Here is a 25722-nt window from a genome sequence, read left to right as displayed (position 1 = left end):
GCCAGAATTTGAGGTCTTGAAGACTGTTACCACTAGGAAGAGATATTAGATCACGGAGTCATGTATTTTTTGGTGTAATCTTCTATGTCTACATTTTTGGAAATAGCCTTGTTTCCTTCAACACTTCAGGAATCAAATAAGGAACAGACTTTTTTCCCCACTCCTACATCCTTTCCAGCAAGCATTCAGTCCCAAACTTCCTTTCTCAAAGTTTTGTCTCATGGTCATGGTGGTTCTATATCTGTGTCCAGTGCTTCCCTAATGCCTTCTCTGCTCTTTTTATGGTGTTTTTTCCCCACATGCACAACTCAAACAACACCCAGAAAATCCTTCAGCTCAGATAAGCCACAGACAGAAGTCACAATGTAGGTTGATCTGGCCCCTGAAAGTTCTCTACAGCCTTGACCAAACAGAGGTGCATGGCTGCAAAGCATTTTGAAAAGGCCTGATTCTGCAAAAATCTGAACTCTCATTGTATGAGGGTCTACAAAAGATAACTATGATCACTCAAAAGTCTATGAATACTCACATTTACAATTTTAAGAGATGCTTGCCTCTATTCAAAATTTCCAAAGCGTTCTGCACCTCCATTCAGAATTTTTTAGGGGTCCACAAATTAACAAAATACTAGACAACTCTTATTTATATGATATTTTTTAGCACTAGAGATAAGAGTACATATTTTTTGCTGTTGAATTATACTACAATTTGTAGTGACATAGAAGTGGGTAGACATTGTTTGGAATGGTGTGAAGAGCCTTTGGTTTCATAGCCTGTAGAGAATGCATTGTCCATCCATGAATGGAGGAAGGGGGTATGCCCAAGATGCTCCTGAACTGGAAAAAACATTGTCAAAGGATCTACTGGATTAAGATGAATAATACTGGGTGTGTCTGCACATGCAGTTACAGTGCCTGAATAAATTGCAGAGCTTATTGCTCAGAGTTAATTTCTCCTGGACGCACTGTTTGAATGTAGAATTAACTGCAGAGCAATAAGCTCGGTTTATTCAGACACAGCATGCAGGGCCAGGGTGGAGCAGCCCTGGCTGGCATGGGGTCCCAGGGGTCAGCCAGCCTACCAACCTGGGCCTGCTTCTCCCCCACTGCTCAACATGCTGCAGAGGGGTGACTGGGGCATAAGGGAGCTTCAGTGTGGGGCTAGCCAGCAGGCAGCTCTCACGTTAAAGCACCCTCATGCCCCAGCCAGCCAGGTAGCATCCACACGTGAGCTGCTGTGGAGTTTTTTACTCCGTAGCAGGATAGTACTTGTATTTACAATTAATTTACTCCAGCCTAATAGGGGTGCACATGTAGATACCAAGACGTATACTGCACAACTAATTAGTCAACTGTACAGTAAACATCTTGTGTAGACATGCTCACTGAGTATACAGTTCCAACTTCTGACTGCCTTAAAGTAGATATGAGAAATAAAGAAGTTAGAAGGGTATCTATTGGATTTGTCTGTTCTTAAAACCATGGTGTTGACACTCTAAATTCTTTCTTTACTGAGTTTTAGAGGGGGTGGTCTGGACCTGGAGGCCTGAGGAATTTAATGTGGACCTCAATTCACCTGCATATCTTCATCTGCTTTCTTCTAGAAGTTATCCTGATGAGTAAACATATGGAAGTTGGGTATGGCTCATAGCCACCCAGAATCTTGCTACTAGATAACATTTTGAAAATGGTTTTAATTGCACAAGCAGGGGGTGAAAGAGAAACGGTACATAACTTGGCCGTTAGGCTTTGGACTTGGGAGACTTGCATTCAAGTCTTGTATCACTCTTGACTTCACTTGTGACCTTTGGGCAAGTCATGCAGAAAAGAATCCTGTTTCCCTTTATGTGCCCAAATGAAAGTTACCCAGTCACATCACGAGTGTTTTTAGCACTTACATGCAGTCTGTGAACTTATTCTGTGTTCATTGTGAGTAAGTATCCAGACAGCTACTGCACATGCTCAGTAGGCTGCACTTAGGTCAGGCAGGTATATGGCTCCATGTGTATATGCTGTGTGAGCATACGTCACAAAATTATACCCAGATCCCATACCTGAATTCCATACTGAGTGGCTAGGGTACTTGTCCAGGTAGCTGGAAACCCAGATCTTAGCACATCTCCCTCCCATCCCTCCTGCAGAAAGTTTGAGCCTATAGCACTTTAATGTCCCAGCACAGTGCTGTAACTGTTAGACTGTAGGTTAAACATTATGTGGTTTCTTTTCTTGAAGCAAGGCACCTGGGCAGCCAAGAGGGAAAGGAGAACAAGGTAAAGGTTATGTGGCTCAGTGAGGTGGCTGCTACATTAGCAGTGAGGGGGTTGTTGCTTGTAGCCTGAACCCTGGTTCCCAATGAAGCAGAAACTTTCCTGCTTCTCTCTACCTAGTAAATATTAAATTCAAGGCACTGTGGCTTAATGTCAAGAGGAAAGCTGGAAAATGCCTAACCTGAGGTGTAGTGTTTAGACTTACATGTTGGGAAGCAGGAAGGGTGTAGTTACACCCTGCTTCTCAGTTCATGGGATCTAAAAACTGTGTTTCCCACTTTACTGGGCAAATACCCTAACTGCCATGCAGTTAAGTTAGAAGGTGGGAGCATCTCCCTTTTCTTAGTCATGGGATTTTGCATGGCAATGATTTGGGGATATATTCACCCATGTATGTGCACATGGAGCTGTGTACCAGTCCTGCCAATATACAGCCTACTGCTAATGCTCAGTTGCCTTGGGGATGTTTGTGTGCATCTACGGTGATCATCTGCTCATGTTGGAAGGCATCATAGCGGGGTTGAAATTATTAGATGATTTTATTATAGAGGCTGCTTCTTTCATGAGATTTTGGTTTTAATTTTGTGTTTAAGTGTGAAGTGTGTAAAAGACCTCTGGAAGATCTGAAAGCAGGAGACAGCATATGGATTTACAGAAAAACTGTGCATTGTGTACCTTGCTATTCTAAAGCTAAAGGTGAGTCTCAAGAAGACCAAATCCAAAATGTAGTTAAAAATTGCACTTCTGTTACCGTTTCTGTGACTACTTCTGGTTGTATCTATGGACCTGAAGCTATTCTGGTTCTGAAGGAAGCATTTGATATGATTGGGTGATCAGATGTTACACATATGGATTTCAGCACCAGACTCCAAGGTGTTTTGAGACAGTGCATGTTAAGTTTGAATGCGCTGTATATTGTTAAATGCACAGACCAAGACTATGAGTCTCTCTGGCTTTGCTCCATGCGAAGTCATTTACATGGCTACAAAGTCAGTGTAAACATCATCAAATTATTGGCCAGTAGAAAGCAGAAGTGTAAAATTGTTCATTCAGTTCCTTTTGGAGGAAACATGTCCCATATATGAGAGAGACCTTTCAGATTTGACACCTGGATGATCTCCCCTGTGAGAGTTTCTCTTACAAGAATGAACACCTGTACACTTCTGCTTAACTCCTTTCGTGATCCAGAGGCATGGTAACAGCTTCCCCTGTGCCATCCCTAGGCAGGAGACTCTAGACTGGGAGGCAGGAAGGGCAGGAAATTCCCTAAAGCTTGACTCCTCCCATGCAGGAGCTGAGATGATGCTGTTCTCTGAGCCTTCCTGGGACTGGGGACACCCCAGTCTGGAGAAGGCATGAGGGGACATTGCCCTCCTGCTCCCTACCTATTCAACAGACTTACCCCAGTGCTGCATTCCCCTCCTAGGGTGGTGTGGGGCTGCAAACTGGTTCTCCCCAGGCAGCCGTGGAAGAGTTGTGCATTCCAGGGCACACTTGAATCTGGAGAGCAGGCAAGGGGGAATGCCTCACTGTTTCACACCCTCCTGGGTGTGGTAGAATGAAGGGGAGAGACTCCCTACTTGTTCCCTAGACTGGGGGCAGAGGGAGACTTTTGCTGCTGCTCTACTCACTGCATGTCTCCACAGGAATGGAAGAAGTAGAGCAGCCAATGCTCCCCACACCTTCCCCAAACTGTATCACCCTCAAGGAAGATGCAGGGAAATAGGAGAAAGGGGGTAGCTGCAGGCTGAATGCCTGTAATGCTTCCCGTAACAGGGTAATCTGTCTCCTTAGGGGAGCCAGCCCTGTTAAGGATCTGCAGCTGTGGGGCATTCTGGTAATGTCTCACATTAGCAGAAATGCCCCACTGGGGAGCTTAAAAGTCCAGAGGAGAGAGTAGAAAGGAGGCAAGCTGTGAAGGAACAGCTTGCATGGAGGAGGAGCTAAGCTGTTGTGCTAGGGAAAGGCAAGAGCAGAAAGTGTCTCTTCTTCTAATGTCTAGAGAAGATGGATCATTTTGGTTTGTTCTACTTGTGTTACTAAAGACTGAAGTTGTTTGATAGGACTAAAAGCAAAGTCATTTAGCATGAAGTAGGTAGCAGGATAAAAGGACTTCCTTATGTTCCTTCTTTCCCCTGGAAAGATTTCTAGCAGTGGAAATTTTTCAGAAACTTCCACCACTAGAAACGAATACTTGTGTGTAACCATATGATGGACATGTTTTACACCCATGTGCCACACACTTTGGACAAGTTAAATGATTAACCAACAATGCAAACTAGTGAAGAATCAAGCTCCTACTTTTTTAATTTGTTGGTTAAAATTACTTTTATTAATCAGAGCGATGGTAAGGACTTATTAAATCATAGCTGACATTTCTTCCAAGAAGTTACCATTGAGAGCTATATCTCATTGAAATAAGTTTATATTCATGAAGATTACTTTATTGAAATATACAATGTTAATGAAAATCATTGCAAAAAGTTGATGGGGATACCACAGTTAAAACGAATAAAATATTCTCTCAATTATGAACATTTAGAATTATGAAGAGTTTGACTGTCAGGTGTTACAACCCATTATATCTCCATTTGAAATAATATTGGTATGCCAACTCCTGGGAACAGGGGACATGGCCCCAGTGTCTTTTTGAAAAAAAAAATCAATTGCCCTAATTGTTTGTGTAAATCTGTAAAGTTTTGATTATGTACTTTTTTCTGTGCTTCTAATACACCCTTTCTTTATCTTGCAGAAAAATGGATATATTAATTTTGACATACAGAAATCACAAAAAAGAAGAGTCATTAGTATTTTAAGTGCATTTCTTAGTACTTAAAAGAAGTACATGTATGTTTAATTTTTATTGGTAGGATTGAAATATTCTAAAATAAGTAATATCCTACTAAATTGTCATTACAGAGACATATTCCATGAGAATTAAGATGACTTTACATGCACATTCTAGAAAGCAAGCCAATGTATTCTTGACTCTGTCCATCATGAGTAACATAGCTCTTTCTCCATGTGATTTAGCAGCTTATGTAATTTAAATGCCTTGTGCAGGTGGATATAGATCTACTCGTAAGTTTTGAAGGACCTGTTTTCTGCACGTTGAAAATATGTATTCTAAAATACAAAGAGCAGTTTTTTGATTACACTTCGCTCTTAAATCTAGTAACTTTGGTATGCCATGTTTGTAAAAACCTGGAGTGTTATAGTTGTCCAGTACAATCATAAAATATATACTATGCATGACATAAGATTGTTCTGTTTAGTCTTTCTTACTTCAGTAAGCTGGTTGTCTAAACACCTTGAGACTGCCAGATATAAACAATATAAAAAGCATTTTGTTGGCATATAAATATATTAAAATAAAGAAATAAAACAGTTTGTCACTTGTTAATGCATCCATTTGTAAGAGGCAGTAAGTTTCTGCACTGTAAATGGTAATTTAGTGATTTATTGATTGCAACAATAGGTGATGACTCCTAGCATTTTTGCTTTAGGATCGACCTTTTACATCATTAATGCTTTTTTTCTTATCTCTCTGCAGAAAAGTATTGATCTGGTATGATTATGAAAGAGTACCCTTCTTTTAAAGGAAAAGGGAAGTACACATAGTAATCAACTAATCGCTAAAACAAGCAAACCTCCCCTAAAAAACACCCCCCTCCTCCCCCCACTAAACCAAAACAACAACAAAAAACATGGTGAAAATAGTGTTGAGGAAAGCAAGGGAGAAAAATTCCTAGGTAGTTCTTAATTCTTTTTTGCTGCTACTTAAAAGACAACTCAATTCAACAGTAACCCAAACCATACAGTGGAAGATCTAGCTCATGAACTTTAAGAGTGGTCAAACAGCATAAAGCATATGTCACTGTATGCAGGAATACCTTAAAGTTCACTTTTGCAGCCCTGGGATTAAGCTGCTACCCTGTGCAGTCCAGTTTCCCTGAAAAGTGTTACAGTACTTTGAAGGCTTGTGTAATTAACTCAGTGTTGCATGAGTTACAAAGGATAACCGGTTTAGGAGTGTCCTGGGTATGCCCCCTTCCTCCATCTGCACTACCTGTATGCCCACAGGCTACGTCCACACAAGCAAGGACATTTGTTTCCCTGGGGACAAGTAGCAGAGGCACACCTTGTGCTACTGCTACTTGTCCCCAGGGAATGCTTGTGTTGCGTGCCCTCTGGTGCATGGCAGGTCACCCCAGGTGGAGTAGGGGAGCCTGGGCCAGCAACTGTGCTGGCCCCAGCAGCCTTACTTGAGGTTCTGGGGGCCTCGGGAAGCTGCAGCCGTGGCACTCCTGCAGCTGGCAGCCTGGCCCGTGGTCAGAATGTGTTGTTCTGGCTGGCTAGGTTCTAGTTTTGGGTAGTGTACACTGTTACTATGAATACCACCCTGGTTTTTTTTTGCCGTGGGTTTTTTTTGACCCTGGGATTTCCCGGGGTCAAAAAAACCCTTGCACTGCAAGGTAGCAGTGCAGGACATGTCTGCTTGTGTGATGTGTGGTGCCACAGATGGGTCTGTGGCACCACTTACCACACATCCACATTCATCTGGATGTGGCTGTAGTGGTGGATAAGAAGTGTAAAAATAGTCCAGATATTCTTCATTGGAACCTCATCAAAATAAGAGGGTGATTTTTTTCCTTAGGTTGTTTGTGCTGTCCTACCTTTGCGGGTTTCTCTAAGCTCTCAAGATTGGATTGAGACCAAAGAGAACTCACATATGCCCCCTGCGGGGGGGCAGGGGAGGCAGGCAAATGCCTACACCGGCGAGGCCAGAAGGTGCGGGTACTTCTGCAAGACTCCCAGTGGGCTGGACACTGCCAAGGGCAGCCAAGGCAGATCATCCCTGATTGGCTGTTAGGCATACCCCCACTGTCCCCTGCTGTCACCACAAACCCTCCCCTATGCCCAACCCTAGGCTTCCAGAGCTGGTCAGCATGGTGGCCCAAGGCTAGTGAGAGCCAAAAAGCATCTTGGGATGCCAGGGGACTGCCACTAGCTTAAGTCAGGAGAGGATCTGGAACAGAAGACTGGACTAATCCAAACTGATTAACTCTAATACTACATCCATCCAGGTCTATCTTCAGCCAGTTCTGCCATTTTGAAACTGGTCTATGTGCACTGAACTTCTGTTCTGTTACAGATTTAGACTGGTTTCTGATCACTTAGACTAGTTTATGTATAATTTCTGTCCCTAGCCAGAGGGACAAATTTAGATCTGGAGGAAACCTATATTAGGGCCAACTGAAATCACCCAGTTTTGGTTACAAAAATAAGGTATGAATGAAGAGCTTGCATGAGACGTGACATTGGGATACAGGCTTTTGCAAAGTTTGGGGCTGTTCAGCTCGGCTGACTGTAGAGGTTTCAATTAATGTAGATCCTTGCTTCCCTTCAGGGCTATCTCTAATTTAAATGATCAGTGACAGAGATGCAGCAATGCAAAAACAATAATAATTCTGGGCTCATCAATTCATCCTTGCTGAGCAGCATTGGTAATTGTACCATATGTTTTATTGTTGTTTTTATTATATGTTACATGTATACTGAAAAGAAGTAACAGTTTTGTGGGCATTTCAAATTTCCCAGATAAAAGGACTGGACAGCAGTAATCATTTAAAAAAAATCCTATTAACATCTCAATACCCATGTAGCAAAACTTGATATTTGTCTTATCCTTTTTGCATATCATTTGCAAAGGATATGCAAAAAGGATATGCAAAAAGCAGTGTTTTATTTCTCTTTTGACTAGAGCTTTATGGAAAAATCCAAAGGATCTGTTTGCTGGCAGCTGTTTTAATGAATGCATTATCTTCAATAATGCGTTAAATGAGACTGAAAAGCTGTATTGAAAGATGCCATAGAAAATTATGTGGTTTTTTTGTGATTCATCAAGCCTCTTTTCTCTCAATATGTAATATCTACTTCTTTATTTTACAAAGCAAAGGCATAGCTCCAAGGAGGAGGAATCAAGCAAATTTGGTGAAATAATGCATATAGAATGGAAACTCTGTGCATGTGTGTATGTATATATATCATGAAAAAGACATTGATACATTGAAATACATAGCTTGCTTGAGCATTACTCATTTATTCAATCATAAGGGGTCATAGGAAAGGCTCAGGCAAATTAATGTATTTAGTTGTATCCTATATAAATCATTATACCATGCTTATCACCACAGTATCTAAGCATCCCTCAAGGAGTTGATTATGTATTAAGCAAGGCAACTACAATGTGTCGTTTACTTGCTCATGTATGTCTTTAAGATTTAGACAAGACACAGGTACAATGAAATCAGACTAGGTAGGTTACTATTAGCTCAGTCAGCATTAAAGATGCACTGGCCTGCATTTGATAAATTAACTAACTGTATCTTTCTAGGCTAGAAGATGTGGGTTCTGTGTGGGCAGCATCGCTACGTAGGGTATTCTGCTGTATGTAGTTCCTCTACACTCATTCCATTTACTTAAACTGTATATATATTTGGATCTAGTTTTCTAATCCCTGCTTTGGCCTCCTTGACATTTCTAATATAGTCCTGTCACTTTGAGAAAACCACCCACACTCTTGAGCATTCCCCTTTTCTGATGACTTTGTTCCCTACATTGTCAACCTTCTGCTTTTTCTACCTTCTCTAGTTGCTCCAGCATATATAGCTTCTTGCTCGTTTTTTTTTGGTAAGGAAAAATAGCAATAAACCCTGCCATTCTGGGTTTTAATTTGCATTATGGGTTTTTATTTATAATGGAATACAGTTAGTGCAATTCTGTTGTCATTAGTGAAGTGACTACTAGGTGAGTGAGTGGAGAATAGAGCTAATTTTCTGTTGCCCTGCTCCTTTTAAACCTGCATATAAAATGTGCTCAGTCAGAACAGTAGCATTTACATCCATTTGCATTGATATAAATAACTACACAAAGCACAGAACAATAAAACATTATTCCTGTATTTCAGTACATGAAATACCACTTAAACCCCACCATTCAGCACAGACTATAGGCTGCACTCAGCTAAGCATGTCCTATGCCTGTTCAGTTTATTGCTGTTTTTTTATTGACATTCTTAGGGGGTCTAAATCTTCCCCTAGACTGTATAAGGGCCCTAGGCCTTTACGCCTCTGGACACAGGATTCAGGTTCCCCTCCATGAGTCAGGCAGTGAAGTCCGTTTCTTGGTTCTTGCCCAAGATTAATATAATTAACTTTTGTTACCATTTCTTTTTGTATTGCAATGAAAGCACCTTGCCCACTTTAAGTCAATATAAAATCCAGCTGCCAAGATATGCAGAATCACTGCACTTCTATCACTCTGATCAGATCATCCTTTTATTTAAATTCTTCCAGTTTCTCCTCACCCTTCCCCTGACCCCTTTTTTACCACATTAGCCTCAGGCTTCTCATCTTCACCTTCAAGAAACTTCACAATTGTGTCTTGCTCCACTTTTTTCTTTCCTCATTGACCCTGCTTCCTTTCCTCTGCCAATAATGCCAGCCCAGCTAGCTTAATCAGCAGCTTCTCTCGATGCTTTCCCTTTTCATAACTCTTGTTCATGAAAAACCCTCTCTAATCTGATCCATAGGAACACCCATGTTCCCCTTCAAATTTTCCTCAAGAATCACTTCTGTTGTGATATAGAAGAAAAAATCAGTCCTCCTGAGTGCTCAGGTCAAGCGTAGTCTTATGCTTGGCTGGCAGGGGAAATACCAAGATCACCACGGTGGCTTCCTAGTCACACCTGGGGAAGACCGCTCTGCTGGCATGGGATAGTACCCGCATAGGTAATACATAGTTAACCTTGGCTTATGCCCACTTTATGTAAATGAGAGACTCCTCCCTAGCTTGCTTCTGGAGTCTTATGGCTAAGGGCAAGCAAAACTCAGGGGCATCTGAACCCCAAGCCTCAAGGCTTGGGCCTGCAATTAGGATACCCACCAAACATTTTGGAAACTTCTGAAAACCCAAGTGGAGGTGGAGGATGTTTGCCAGTAGTAGGGCCATTTATGGTTCTGGGCTGACTCTTGGATTTGGAATTTGTTTTGGCTAATTTGACTTGGAATATGGACAATTTTAATTAAAAAGAAAAAAGAAGGAAAAAAATCAGTCAATCATGGTTTCCATACCCATGGGATTTAGTTAACACTGTAGGTATTAATAATGCATTAAATAGTTTTAAATGTAGGTGTATAAAATACTTATATAAATGTGCATTAACACTTAAAATAATATTGATAGTGCTTAACAGTAAAAATATGTATTTATATATGTAGAAAGTATATATTTCTGCACAGGACAAATGTATTTCTCAAGTAGCAAAGTGAGACACATTGCTTCTCCCATCCATTGCCTCCCCTACTCTCGTGCATGCTCAGCTACTTCTGAGCTCTAGTCTCATCTAAGGGTGTTGGTGACAGAGATGTGGAGTGCTGTGGGATGCTGGAGGTCTGACCACCTCTGGTTGCGCTTCCCAAGGAGAGCACTGCTTTTGCCTTGTTTCTAGAAACTGAGGTTTTTAAAACAGGATAAAACCATTAATTTGACCAAAACAGTGGGATGCCTGGGGAAGGTGTTTTAAAATGGGACTGTTCTGATGACAATGGGATGTTTGGTTACCCTATCTCTCCTTGTAATATTAACTTCTTACTTATCCGCCTAGTCTATGGGCTCTTTAGGCCAAAGTCTTCGCCTTTGTATATGTTAGTGCAGTGTCTAACACAAAAGCTCTGATTCCAGCTTGGGGCTCAAGGTATTTGTCTACACTGCTGTTCTGGTCCTGGCACCAAAGACCATGAGACTATCTCACCTGTATCTTGTCTCTCTGTGTCCAAAGGCAAGCTCCAAGCTCAGCTGTATGCTGTTGGGGCTGTTCCAGTTCTCTCCCCAAGGGCTGCTCTTGAACACACCAGGCACATCTACATGAGACATTTACTGTGGAGCTTTCTAATTAGCTCCTCAGTAAAGTCTCAGCATCCTCATGTGCGGCCTTATTAGGTAACAGTAAACTAATAAACACTGCTATAGGTTAGTACTTGTAAACATAAGTCCTATCCTGCAGTGGTGCTATTTACTGTACTACAGTGCATGTGCAGGTAGTGATGGGGCTGGCTGGGGCACGAGATGCTTCAGTGAGGGGACTGCCTGCCAGCTACCTCCACACTGGAGCACCCTCATGCCCCAACCAGCCCCTCTGCGGCATGCTGAGCTGGGTTGGAGCAGCCCCCCTGCCCCCGCCAGACCTCTGTCAGCTGGGGCTGCTCTGACCCAGCTCAGTGTTCTGTGGTCCTAGGCATGTGTGCAAATGTAGTGCCCTGGAGCAATAAACTCTAGCCTGAAGTGCACTGGAGTTTCTTCAGCCATGCTAATTGCATATGTAGATGCAACCACTGAAGAGCAAGAGCTCAAGAGTGGATGCAGAAGGCTGAGCCTGGAACAAAACTCACTGTTGTACATCTGGTTTTGGAGTGTGCCTTTGGGCTAGGTAGATAGGAGTGAAATGAACAGGCCATACTTGGGCCCTTCAGTACTGTGACCTACTTTTGCATCAGTGTAAACCATCTTTGGGCTGTTCTGCCGTGTCAGCCTCATCGCTGCTTGTATGGATCATGACAAAGGAAGAAATTCTTCAGCTGTTATGACTATGTTAGTAATGCATTAAAGACTAAAATTTCATGCTGATAGGTTCAGAGTTGCTTGTTTCTGTCCTGAGCATGAGACCATGAAAAAGATGCTATAAAGTAAAACAGGGTTAGGATGTACAGTTATCCAGGTGCTCCATGCTTATAAATAATCATTGACAGATGGGCTGTCCATGCATGGCAAGGGCATGAAAATAGATAGTTACTGGAGAGCAGCTGATTTACTGCAACTGATTTCCCCCCTTTAGCTTATTATAACTTGTGTGCTGTTGCCTTCAAAATCAACAATATAATCATGCTACCATAAATTGGAGACTGGTGTTGGCTTTGCCAGTAAGTAGTTGTTTATTTTAAAGTGATCAGCCAGCTTGTGAATTTAAAACAATGACATTCAGTACTTAAAACCACCGGTCAGGAGTAAAAACTAAACCTAGAATCAGTTTCTGAGAAAAATGCAGTTTGTCCTGGATTTCAGACTGATATATCTTCTAATGCAAAATGAGATGGACTTTTTTTGATCAAGCAACAGCATTCAAGAGAGTACTTGAATCAAAAAGTTCACAAGAATCAGAAAAAGAAAGAGGAGTAGGAGAAAGATTAGAGCATTGAACAACAAACAAAGGACAAGCAGGAACTTAGATTTAGAAACTGGAAAAAATGTATTAAGTGCAAGATCTTTCCATTCATGGAGTGTTGCAATAATTTTGTGGTGCTCAGGCCAAAAGTAAAATCAAAAATTTGTTTGATTATAGGAGGGCAGGCTATTGTTTAAAACTGGGATTCCCTGGAAATATTTGTTATATGTTTTGAGACAGACAAGTTTCTTTGTGTAAATCTGATATCTTTTTATCAAATAGTTGAGTTGGTCTAATAAAAGATATCAGATTTACCCAAAGAACCCTGTCTGTCTATGTCCTTATGTTACACAAATTGCCAATTGCTCAAATGATGAGTGAGACCTTATAAGGGAGGATAAGGCAAGATGCTGTGTTTATTGATTAAATGCTAAATACACATGCACACACCACATTCATATCCCAATTTCTGTCCTGCGCTGGTATACATTACCAGTCTTATCAATACTCAGATCAACTTAGTGATCAACCAGCCAATTTGATCACAAGTAGGGAGCCAGGCTCCTGCCGGTCCATCTCATCGGACAAACTGATGCTCCAGGATTTCATGCAGAATAAGACCCAAAATTGATGTGTCTTATCCCATCTTTTATAGCCTTGTCAAGTCACCCAGTCCTCTGGGCTTTTGCTCTGTTATCACTGTGTTCTTCCTTGAAGGTCGTTTGATGTTGTTCTCTCACTGTTCTGGGGTGGATTCTTCTTGTTTTGGTCTTTTATCTGTCTGCATTCTACAGCCAGTCACCAGCTGATGTTTTCCTTTTTTCACACATGCACTCTCACCCATTCTCTCACACATACAGTATACAAAGGTCGAACACTTATGTCAAGCTACAGAGCAATACAAAATGGAGCTTAAGGCAATGCAAAACTCAAGAAAATACATGAGATTAAACGCAATAGGCAAAAAGTCTATGTATAACACTTAGACCAACACAACTGCAACCTATACCACTGATTATGTGTTCTGATTTATTTGCTTCTGAGAAAAGATACTATCAGTAGAATTTGTTTTCCAGCTCTCCAACTGGCCCAAATATTGAAATCAAGAATTAGGAACAGGAGACCAATATATTTAAAATGATTATAGGGTCATAGTAGCTAAGATTCTGAATTATAGGTAGCACAACTGGTCTAGTATTAAATTGGAGACCTGGCTGCTTCTTTAAATGGAACAGTTTTGTCTTGTTTTAGTTTTTGGGGGTTTTTGCGGGGGGGGGGGAGAAATGTTGATTTGCCAAAACCAAAACTTGTCAAAACCATGTGAACACACATACCAACAACGACAAAATTGTTTTCCCTGGGGAACACTGCTGTATGGATGCTCTTGCATGGGGTAAATTGCTTCGGATGGGGTAGGGAAGTCTGGGGCCAGCATCTGGGCTGCCCCAAGCAACCTCACCTGGGGTTCTCGAGTGCCTCCCAGAGCTGCAACAGCATCTATACGAGCATGTGGAGCCTGGCTGGCAGCTGGAGTATGGTTCTGGCTGGCCAGGCTCAAGTTTTGGGAGGCACATGCTGCTGCCATGTGTGCCGCCCTGCTTTTTTGGCACAATTTAAAAAAATATTTTATTTACCAGTATCTAAATTTGGCTCCACGCTGCAAATATTCAATGTGGGGAACCAAATCACATATGTGGGGTGTGTTTTGTGGCACATCATAAGCCTTTGAGACACTGGAAGGTGCACATGTGCACTCATGTGGATGCACCCTTGAATAGCAAACAGCTTTCTTGGTAGGGTACTCACCAGGGATGTGGTGCACTGGGGTTTAAGCCCCTAGTCTGAATCACATGGATGATGTAGTGTGTATGATTGCAGTTTCTTCTTTTGACTGTCTGACGTGGCAAGGACTGTTTTAAAATGTTTTGGAGTTATTCAGTCAGAGTATACTATGTTTTCACTATGCCCTTCAATTTTCTTCTTGAGGAGCAATTTTTGTACTAGGACTGTGTGGCTAATACAGTATTTAGATGATCCTCAGTGCACCACAGAACTGATGCCATTTTACATTTTTTTTTCGTCACCGCCTAAATCTAAATTGCTCAGTAACTACTTCATTATATATTATATTCTATTAGACTAAAGTCACAGGAAAATTGCGAAGTATTAAACCTATTATTCATTTGGATGGTGTAAATGCTAACATAGTTTGTTCACAGTTTAATTATAAAGCTGTTTGTTTTATTAAGTCTGTTTCTCCAGCCAAACACAGATAAATTAGGAGAGAAAAAAAAAAGATAGAAGAGGAAAAAGAGGAAGAAAAAAAAGCAGCTTTTACAATCACTTGTGCTTTGTGATATATTTACTTCATGCTAAAGCATGGGAACCACTTTTGTATAAGCAGCAGCTAAGGTTCAGAGTTAAGTCGAACTGTAATCTGAATTAGTAGCAAAATGCCTGTTATAATTTCTCACTCATGGAGGTATGTTGTGTTGGTCAATCCATTGTCATGATGCAGATCATGTATATTCTTAAGCATTTATAGTCTGACAGTTCTGCCTTTTGTTTGGTAGCCTTACATTCTAATTTAACAGTTCATTGAATTCTGTCTTTTCTATAACAGACATGCTGGGAGATGTACGCACACTTTTTTTTTTATGTGTGATGAAGGTTTTTTTGAGCCAAATTTCTTTTTCTGGTTACATACTTGCATTGAAGGACATGCATCTGTAGCGGTGTCTCTGAGGGCATAATTCATCTTGTACAATCTTCATTATAAGTGGTGATGCATGAGAAGACGCAACCTGCCCTGATTTTTAGAGCTCAGGTAAAGTTTTCAGTTCTAGAACTGAGAAGAAAAAGCCATTTTGTTTGCAAACTGGGCAAATTTGATATAGAATCAGTGAAAGTGTATGAACTGGAAGGTCTATCATATTATTTTCACAGTCATTTTTCAGAGTAGACTGTTTTTAGAGTATAGCTGAATCTGGATCTTACTTTTACAATGACTTGTGTTTTGTGATATATTTACTTTGTGCTAAAGCATGGGAACCACTTTTGTATAAGCAACAGCTAGGGTTTAGAGTTAAGTCAAACTGTAATCTGAATTAGTAGCAAAATGTCATCCTCAGACTTCATTGTAACTTGTAACACTTCCACTTGGATAATCAATACTGCATTACTACAGTGCATTCTATATCGGGCCAACAAAGAAACAAATCTAAATGGTGGCTATAACAGAATACAGTAATGTTTATTGGTTTGGGCAGATGAGATTTAGACACTGCACTGTTTTGTCTCTGCCCTGGGTCTTGTTAACGTATCTATTAATTTAAAGATTTTTTTTATTATACTATTGAAGACCAAAGTAGTTTAACTCTGCCTCTGTTTTGATGAACAATGAATTATCATTTCTCTGGACTAAGAATCTCAAGCTTCAGGGACATGTTGTGATATTGTGAAAAATTAAATAGATGGTATCCATAAAATAAGAAAGAAAAACCTTCTATTTGCTGAGTAACTAGCTGATAATATTTTTCTTTTGACCAACCCTGTTATCAAGTTTTGAAATCACAAAGGAAATTCTTGATTACTGTTGAATGGAATGGGGCTATAGCAGCTCTGGAAAAAACGTCATGTTAGAGATGTGTTAATTAAAATGTTTACCAGTGTTAAACATATTCTTCTTGCAGAAAAGGACATATGTAGAGCAGTATCTTCAAGGCTGTGTCTAAACAATACTTCTTCCAGCTCTAATAGCAGCCATATGGTGAAACTACTAGCCTAGTCCCTGACATTTTAATCATCCAATCCTATTCAAAGCAGATCTAGATGATAAGCTAGTTAGAGCTACAAGGCTATTTGTGCTATATAACACTAGCTCCTCCCAATACTGCTACTATTTGTAGAGCTGAGAAGAGAGTAATGAGTGGGCTTTTTAAGACAAAAAAGTTAGCATAGGTAGGAGCTATGGTAATAAAGAATTTGACTTGAAATATTATCGGGAGGCTATGTACGGAGTAGCATTTGTTGTCTGGCTCTTGGAGAAAAGCTTATTTTTCTATTTCTTCATTTTTTCCCTACCCTGGTTTCTCCTTGCATCTTGAGTTACTGATGTTAACACTAACAGTAACCTTTTGTTGTTGTTTCAGTGTTTGCCATTAGCTTTTGGTTGTCTCTGACCTACACAGATTTCCAGTTATTTAAAAACCTTCTAGGTTAACAAGTGTATGCTTCTGTTAGTGGTAAACACCTACTGGCAATTGGTGTATTCTCTTTGTCCTTGAATACTTTGTATTTTGACTTCTCAGACAATGCAGTGGATATATAAGTGAGCACTATTAATGTTACTTTTTGAGTTAGCGTAGAACAGAAAATAATAGGAAGTATTGTGAACAGAGTTCACAAGCCAAAACAAACACACGGCCCCACAAAAACCCAAGTAGTTAGTTGACACCTTCAGTCTGTTTATGAAAAGTGTTCATGTGTTGATTGTTCCTTATGGAATTGAAGAAATTCAGTTAGTAATTTGTGATTATTAACACTGGCTTTTTTAGATTTGATTGTCTTTTAATGGATGTGTGAAGTTAAGGTATAGGTTTATTCTGCCTGGACCCTAAAAGCTTCAGAGTTTTTAACACAATTCAGCCCTCAAAGGGTTGGTTTAATGCCCGCATACCACTCCTTTATTATGGTGTACATTTTAACTGTCAGACCAGTGTAATGGTATTTAAAGATTGGAGGATGGGGAAAATGTCTTGAAAGTATTTGAAGCAGATAAGAAAAGTTGTATGAGAGACCTGTGGAAAAAATAGAAATGATATACAAACTACCTTACTCAGTAGATAGCAGCTGCTTGACATTATCTGAAGATAAATGGGAATATCAGCTATAAAATCTATTGCAGTACAATCCACTTGAGAGATCAGCAGTTTGCCAGGGCCTGAACCATTTTATGGGTAGACATGTAGGAGTACATTCTTCTTCTAACTGGAGCAATGACTGTAGTTGTGTATTTACTCTCCCTGATTAAGGGTGGTTTAGTTGAGGCTTCAGTGCCTTTTTAATAAAGTTAACCTTTTGTAACTGTAACCCCATTGTGACCCTTTTTAAGAGTTAGAGCATAAAGTAAAAAATAAAAAATCTCTTGCTTAAGTGTTATGTGGTTCAGTACATTGAATTGTTATTTCTCATTTACAGTACTAAGAGTTATGATATTCTGAAATAAAAAAACTGCGCTCTCAGTTGCATCCTCCTTTCCTTGGCTCGGCGGATCATAGTGAGAGCTGAGACACCATCTCCTGCCAGGGGGAAGCTGCCTGCTTCCCAGTCCCCACTCTGGTTGGCCTGGGAAGCAAGCAGCTGCCTGGGGTGGGGGACGGTGTCCCAGCTTCCATCCTCGCTGATTGGGGAATGGGGCTAGGACGCAGCTATCCCAAAGGCAGGAGAGCTCCCTGCATTTGACGGATGCAGGATCTTGGTGCCCCTTGCCAAACCAGGGTTGGCACCCAGGGGAGCCTGGAGCTTCCCTTGGCTGCTGTAGTGGGGGACAGCGGGGTAAGAGTAGCCCTGAGTGAACTGCTCCTGATGAGTGTGCGTGTAGATGTATTCCTGGGGAAAGCTTACTGTGCCTTATTTTATTGCACAGTAGGCTTAAAGTTCATTAATAACATGTGTAGATATGCCCAGTTTGGTCCCAAAGAGTTTATAGTCTTTATAGACAAGACAAAATGATGGACTGAGTGAGTCCTATGTCTGCTTTTATCCTGGACAGAGAATGAGTTGGTCTTTTCTTTATAGTCAAATCTAGGGATGATATGAAGATAACCAGATAAAAATTATTACAGGATGACTGCACATACCATTTATGTTAGTCTGTTAAAAACAACCTGTTAAATGAGTGGATAGCTACCTCTGTATTATTTTAAGTAGTATGCTAGAAATTGGATCTATATTGCCTTTGGCATAAAAGCTTGTGATGTGTGTGTGTGTGTGTGTGTGTGTGTGTAATATTAAAATCTCCTTTGGTTAGTCTAAGGTATAAATCTACCCAGCCTTCTACATTACTTTATACTCTGTATTCATGCCCTAGGGAGCTTCAAGATGCTTATTTAGTAATGTGCCAGGGGTAAACTGGTGTGCAGTATAGCCTGGAGAAATGATCATACAACTAAGCCCTGGAATCACTGGCTCCATAATTGACTGATAGGTGACCAGGGGGACAGAACTCTTGGTTTCTTCATCTATAACATAGAGATAGTAGCACTTAATATCACTAATTAATGGGGATATTCTGGTGATTAATTAGTTCATATACGGTTAATGCTCTGAACCCATAAAGTGCCATGCAAGTGCTCAATATTATTAATTTAACTGTTGCTTAAGTGGCAATACACCAATATAGTATCCTGTACTATTTTGCAGTACCCTATTTTATAGTATCCTTTGTACATAATTTAGTGCTAGCTTACTGCAGGCTCTTTGAGTGTTTTGTTACTAAACTTACAATGATCACTATTTTTCCATCTTGGAAGGGACACATGACAAGTACACCCAACATTTTCTGTGCTCTGGCCTTCAAGTAATCTCCAGTGCATAACAGGCAAGCTTTCTATCTTGCTATGAGTCAGAAGTGAGGAAAGCAAACAGCAGTTTTATTTAAATGCTGGACATAATGAATTAATAAAAATAATCCCATCTACTAACATTAACTATTCCTGCATTAAGCCAAGCCTTAACATTTTACATACTGATCTAAATATTGGAGCATAGTAGGAGAATGTGTCTTAATCTGTGGGCTCTTCTAAAAAAATCAGTGACTTTCAAATGTATAAACAGTTCAGCAATATAGCTTCTCATCCAAACCTGATTCAATTTCTTTCCAGCTTTCTCAGCAATACATCCTCAAAAAGACCTGCATTCTTTTCATGAATTAAAAATCCCATAAAAACACAGAAGCACATGCATAATATAAAATGAGCATCTGTTTAACCATTTCTTTCAAAATAGCATCTTTGATCTGTGATTTTCATTCCTACCAACTGAAATCTGCATAATTACAACCCTGATGCTATCTGACTCTAATTATATACCTTAAATAAAAGAGTGACATCATGGGAGATATCCAGCTCAGGAACAGATTCATAGCTGAAACTAATAAAAGACTTAGTTGCCTATAAATTGGGTGTTTCAATGCCAGACATTTAGGAGCCTGATATCTAAAGTGAAATTCAAAACCCAGAGTTCAGAGCTTAGGCTACCTATGCAGTCGTGGCGGGGGATGTTAAGCACCTCAGAAGGCTGGTCCAAAGCAGCTGGCATGCTAAGCAGGGAGTTGCACAGAGCTAGCTAATGAGCCCAGTGGTGAATTTGAACACCCTTTGTCTCCAGAGTGAAGTCAGGGCTTCAGGTAAGTGTCTATGTTCATTAAGGAACCAGGTCATTAAGTACTATGGGTAGATGCCTACAACTGTTCTTTCAAAGAACTGAGGAGAGCAACTGTTTTCCTTGGAGAACACGGTACCACCATCCACTTTTTATATAAAAACCTAGTGGTTAAATCTCATGAAGTAGAAGGCCCAGGTTCAATGCTTTCCTCAGCCTGTGTGGGGTAGGAAAACCCATATCTTTCAAAGGAGTGTTTTAATCATCAGGCTAGAGTAAGGGTCAGCAACTCCTGGCACATGTGCCAGAGCATGGCAAACAAGGCCATTTTGCTCTGCATGCCACAGCCGGCCCAGGCTCTGGGCTGCTGCCACTGGCCATGGAGCCCAGGCTGATCACAGCAGGCAGTGGGGAAGCTGCAAGCCCTGCTGTGAGCAGCTGGGGTCTGTGGCTGGCAGCAGCTGGCCATCAGCCCAGTCTGGCTGTGGCAGGCATCCAGGAGGCTGCAAACTGCTGCACTAAACTCCATAGCCCTGACCGGATGCCATGGTGGAGGCAGCAGCATGGCTGGGAAGGGATCTGGGGCAATGCAACTCCACCCCCTTGGCTACCATGTGCTGCCATGGAGCTGGTGTCAGGGCTTTCAGACTATGGTCCAGCTGTTTGCAGCCTCCTGGCTGCCTGCTGCAGCTGTCCAGAGGCTGGGCCAGCTGTGGCAGACTGCCAGGAGGTTGCAAACTGCTGCACCCAGCTCTGGCTGGGGTCTGGAGTCCCAGATGGGCTCTATGGCAGGTGTGGCCCTGTGCACCTTGGGGAAGATGGTGAGTAAAGGGCCAGGGCTGCACTGCCCCAGGCCCCTTCCCAGCTTTGTGCCCTAGGACACACATACAGCTGCTGGCTGCCTGCCAAGACTCTGGGCAGCTGCAGTAGGTGGCAGGCAGGCTGCAAACAGCTGTGCCAGGCTCCAGAACCCCAGCATTGACTCTGTGGTGGCTATGAACATCGTGTGCCTCCAGATGCTGGGGGGGGGGGGGGGCACAGCAAGCTCCTGCAGGTGGTGGTGGCACTGTCGGCAACAAGAGCTTGGAGGCGGCAGGTGGCTGCAATGCTGTCAGCGGCGAGGAGAGCAAGGGGTTGGCGTGCGCAGACTAGTGGCCAATGACCACCTGCAGACACTGCCAACAGTATCAACAGTGGCCAGTGGTGACTGGGGACCACCTGCAAGTGCCAGCGGGTGTGTGTGGGGGGGTGGTAGGTGGCAAGTGGCAACTGCCTGCAGGTGCCACCAGCAGTGTCAGGAGCACCTTATTGCAGGGGATACACTGCCAAGCTGAGGGGGTCCACGTACACCCGCATGCACCCACTACACATTGCCAATGGTGGTGGCAGTGGGTGCACGTCTGCCTCAGGGCATACAGCTGGGAAAGGGGCAGATGCAGAACAACCCTGGCCCCTCCCCAACTGTCTGCCCGGAGGCATCCATGAACCAACTACCAGCAATGAGGACTGGGCCCCTCACAGGTCCCCTACCCTCTTCCCCTGGCATTCCCAATCAAGGCATGGGTTGAGGTTGCGGTGTTTTTGGCACTCCAGCCAAAAATGTTGTTGACTCGTGGGCACTCCAGCCAAAAATGTTGTTGTCTGGGGAGGGTAATTTCTGCCACTCCTATTGAAGCTGTGCTACTGTACAAACAAGAATGCAAGATTGCAAGATGGGGCCAGGACAGGAGAGAAAAAGAAGGAGCAGAGGTTTGTAGTTTAGTTTTTAGGGCACCCACCTGTCCTGGCTTTTGCTCTCTGCTCCCCTCACTGTTTGTGCATTTTACAATAAACAGTCATTGGAGAAAACAGAAAGAATTGCTGGAGTAGGAACTGGCCCCTAGAAAATATCCAATTAAGTCTCCTGACCACTATAGGCTATAGGTAAGCTCTCTCTGAGTACTCTCTCTTCCTGTCCCCATGAACCCTGTATACTTTTCTCAGTGGCTTAGCGTCAAGAGGACGAGTGGAAATCAAAGCCTCCCCTTAATTAGGTTCTATCCTGGTGATTAGGGCATCCCAAAGGAAAATGTGAGTTTAAGCTGAGGCTGAGGCTAGCATTGAAACTGGGCTTTCCACTTCCTGGGTGAGTGCTCCACCCACTAAACCATCATAGAAATAGTGGAAAATTAATAAATATGATAATTATAGAAATAGTGGGAAGTGGCACATCCATCTTCTCCAGGGGCCCTGCTTTACAAGGGATCCTGTTTTTCTCTGATTAAAAAAAAAAATCCCCAATTTTCGGTTAAAAAAAAAAGTAGCCCCAAATCCACATTTTTCTGTGACTTAAATGAAACACCCCTAATATATATACATATATACATATATATTAGGGGTGTTTTATTTTAATCATTGACAAATGTGGATTTGGGGTTACTTTTTCTAACTGAAAATTGGGGATTGTTGTATTTTTTTTGGGGGGGGGGTTCAGAGAAAACCAGGATCCCTGAACATCACCTATTTTGTGAGGCCCTTCCTGCCAGTGTGTGAGGCACGTTCTGAGCATACCTATGTGATCAGGCCCCGCAGGAGATGTAGATGCTATTATTGCCTCGTTTTTGGATTCTAAGGGTGAATAAGTGGGCAGTGTCAAGGTATTCAGACTATGGCAGTTCTACTCATGTCTGGAATTCAAATATAATAAGGGGCTTAGTCTGTGTGGCTGTCTATCCGTAACGCTTCTGACCAACTGCGCATGCACCTCTGAGAGGGCGAGTGGCAACGGAGGCCCAAGTTTGAGCTGCTGCCAGGGAAGTTTGTGGCTGTGATGAACACACCATGGTTGCCCAAGCAGTGGGGCTTCCCCACACCTACCTGCCTGAGGGCGAAAGGTGGGGAGGATCACAGTGGCAGTGCCCCCCTGCTGCCCATCCCTGATGCCCCTCAGAATATCCAGCAGGGAGGGGGAGGTGGCGGAGAGGTGAATTGGGGGGGGTCCCGGTGGTGGCTGTTGTTGGGGCTGGGTAGTGGGGAGGGAGGGGAGCAGGAAGGGGGCTCTGACAACAGCCAGCAGGAAGGAAAGCTGCACGGGCCCAGGCGGGTATGGGGTGGGGGGAAGTGAAACGGGGGTCATGGTGGTGGCTGCTGTCAGGGCTGGGCAGCAGGAAGCGAGGGAAGTGGAGAAGGGAGGAATTGGGGGGTTTATGGTGGTGGCGCCCCCCCTCCCCCACTGCCCAGCCCTGACCACAATCGGGAGGGAGGGAAGGAGGGGAGTGGGGATGGGCAGGGGAGGGAGGGGGAAGCCCTGCTGAGAGGCAGAGGCAGGTAGGGGGTGGGAGCCCCTGTGCCAGAGGTTGGAGGAAGCTGCAGCAGCAGCAGAGGGAGTCTTTACATTACCGGCTCTGAAGGGTGAACGGGGGGGGGCATGTGAACACTCCCTGAAATCTGTCATTCTTGATGGGCAATTAGCTAGTTACAAACTATAGGAGTGGAGAGAACTTTCAGGCCAAAGAGTGTGAGGTGCTTTGTGGATTACACAGCCACAGAGCAGGGCTTTTCTAGAATTACAATTTTGAAGTACCCCAGCCAGGGGCAGATCCAGGATTTGGCAAAGCAGTGTTGCAGGACCAGCCATCCCTACTGGGTGCACTTCAGTGCCCAGCCTCCTCCCTGTGCAACCCACCGATATGGGCAGACATTGCCACAAGAGCCTCCGGAGAGCTTTTGAAGTCTCCAAAGCAGGCAAGAATCCCTCCTTCCCCTCCTGCTCAGAGGCACATCCCCTGCCCCCACCCTGCTCCTGCTGCTACCATTTTCCCTGTGGTCCCAGGCAGGGATGTCCGTTTGGGGGGTGAATCTGGGTGACTGCCCTGGGTCCTGCGCTTTGGGGGCCCCCAAGGAGTGACAACAACTCTGCACCACTGCCATCCCCTGCCACCGACGCTGATGATGGTGGTGGCAGCTTCTTCGTGTCTGGGGCGGGCAGGATCAGGGCGGGGCCCTGCATGGGCTGATTTGCCCTGGGCCCTGCACCCTGCTTGGGTTGGCTCTCATCCCAGGGCAGAGGAAGTTTCAAAGACTCTCTTGCCCCCTTCAGCCAGGCTCTGAGAGGACCGGGCTCAACTGGGAACAGTGACAGCAGTAGCAGCAGAGATGGGGAGGGGGCTGGGTGCCCCCCACACGGTGCAGGCACAGGAAGGGGGAACTCCTTTTGGCCATGCCTCTGCTGCTGTCACCATTCCCAGCTGAGCCCATCCCCATGCAGCCTGGGCAGGAGTGATTTTGAACATGAACAGTGCATGCTCCCAGAGGCTGGGGGGACACAGCGAGCTCCTGCAGGTGGCGGCAGCAGCGCTGTTGGTGGCAAGAGCATGGTGGCAGCAAGTGGTGAGCTCCTGCAGGCAGCCGCAGCGCTGTTGGTGGCCAGGATGGTGGTGGCGAGTGCCGACCGGTGGTTGGCGACCACCTGCAGACACCGCTGGCGGCCAGTGGCAATCAGGGACCGCCTGCAGACGCTGCCAGCGGAGTTGGTGGTGGGAGGGTGGCGGCGAGTGGTGACCGCCTGTTCACACCGCTGGCAGTGATGGCAGGACCTTTTTGCAGGGGGTGCATGTGCATCCGTGTGCACCCCCTATGTGTTGCCAATGATTTTGAAGCCTCCCTGCCCTGAGGAACACGGCAACTGTAGGCAGGGAAGGGAAGGGGAATGCATCTGAGCAAGGAGAGGGATTCTTACCTGTATCAGGGATTTCAAAAATGTTCCCAGAAGGCTGCTTGGGGCTCCCCATGTCCTAAATACCCATCTTCTACCCCATACATTGAAGGGCTGGGCGCTGGGGGCAGTGGGCTGGGAGCGAGAGGCATTCGGTTGGGATTGGCCATCGATGTTTACAAGCAGGTCCTGGTCCAAAAGTGGAGAATCGCTGAGCTAGAGCTGTAGTGTAGCATTCACAGATGGGGCTATTCAAAAGGCTTGGGCTTTCACTGCGGTCTCCTTCTGCTGCGTTGGTTGTAGCCGTGTTGGCCTAAGGATGCAGGTAGAGAAGTTGACAAAGAAGAACTTTTTCCAACTATTTTAGCGGGGTTAATAAAAGATATCAGGTTTACCCAGAGAACCTGCCCTTCTATACTTCAGCTCATGTTTACACATTTTGTCCAGGTGGTTTGTCCTAAGGGAGAACAGCAGTTCAAGCCATTGGCAGGAGCACGTCAAAGGGGACAAGAGGACAAACTGGAGGGAGTCTGATGGAGGGCACTGAAAATGGTGAAGGGGCTGGGGCACATGATGTATGAGGTCATCAAGGGATGACCCTGCCTTGATCACAGAATGACCTCCTGAGGTCCCTTCCAGTCCTCCTCTCTGAGAGAACCGGGCTTATTTAGTGTAGAGAAGGGCGTGGGGGATTGAACAGCAGGCTTAATCTCCCTGAAAGGGGGTTACAAAGAGGAGGGAGCTAGAGACTGCTCTCGGTGGCGGCAGGTGACAACAAGGAGCAAGGGTCTCCAGCTGCAGCCGGGAAGTCGAGGGCAGATATCGGAAAAGCACTGCAGGCGGGTCCCCAGAGAGCTAGCGCAAGCTCCATCCCTGGAGGTGCTTAAGGCCCGACTGGTCCTGCTCTGAGGAGCGGGTCGGACTACGTGGCTGCCCGAGTGCTCTGTGACTGTGTCCTTCCAGGGGGTTGCGGCTGCCGAAGCCGGGGCAGAGGCCGGGAGCGGGGGCGCTGCCGCAGGGTAGGAGGAGGCGGCGGCTGAGGCGGTGGGTCCAGAGCCCGGTCCGGGATGGAGGCCGCGCTGCTGAAGCCGGCGCTGCTGGGCGAGGCGAAGGGCGGCGGCGGCGGCGGCGGGGCGGTGAGCGCGGAGCTGGAGGTGA

At 44.1% G+C, this 25722-nt stretch overlaps 2 protein-coding genes across 5 annotated transcripts in view; both read left to right on the top strand.

The window, feature by feature from the left end:
* Positions 1-5656, top strand: part of SCEL (sciellin) — a 98219-nt gene extending 92563 nt beyond the window's left edge. For all 3 annotated transcript variants that reach the window (XM_019529775.1, XM_019529774.1, XM_019529773.1), the window contains 2 exons: positions 2860-2962; positions 5019-5656. In XM_019529775.1, coding sequence (XP_019385320.1) covers positions 2860-2962; positions 5019-5035 — 120 coding nt within the window. In that variant the 3' untranslated portion in view covers positions 5036-5656. The remainder of the gene's footprint in view (positions 1-2859; positions 2963-5018) is intronic.
* A 9235-nt stretch (positions 5657-14891) lies between these two features.
* Positions 14892-25722, top strand: part of SLAIN1 (SLAIN motif family member 1) — a 95483-nt gene continuing 84652 nt past the window's right edge. The window contains exon 1 of one of the 2 annotated variants that reach the window (XM_019529770.1): positions 14892-15315. The gene's annotated coding sequence lies outside the window, so the exon portion shown is untranslated. The remainder of the gene's footprint in view (positions 15316-25722) is intronic. The other variant, XM_019529771.1, reaches the window with a different exon arrangement.

Source organism: Crocodylus porosus, unplaced genomic scaffold, assembly GCF_001723895.1.
Source record: "Crocodylus porosus isolate Cpor-Errol unplaced genomic scaffold, CroPor_comp1, whole genome shotgun sequence".
Taxonomy (NCBI): Eukaryota; Metazoa; Chordata; order Crocodylia; family Crocodylidae; genus Crocodylus; species Crocodylus porosus.
This window is presented reverse-complemented; position numbering and strand designations above follow the sequence as displayed.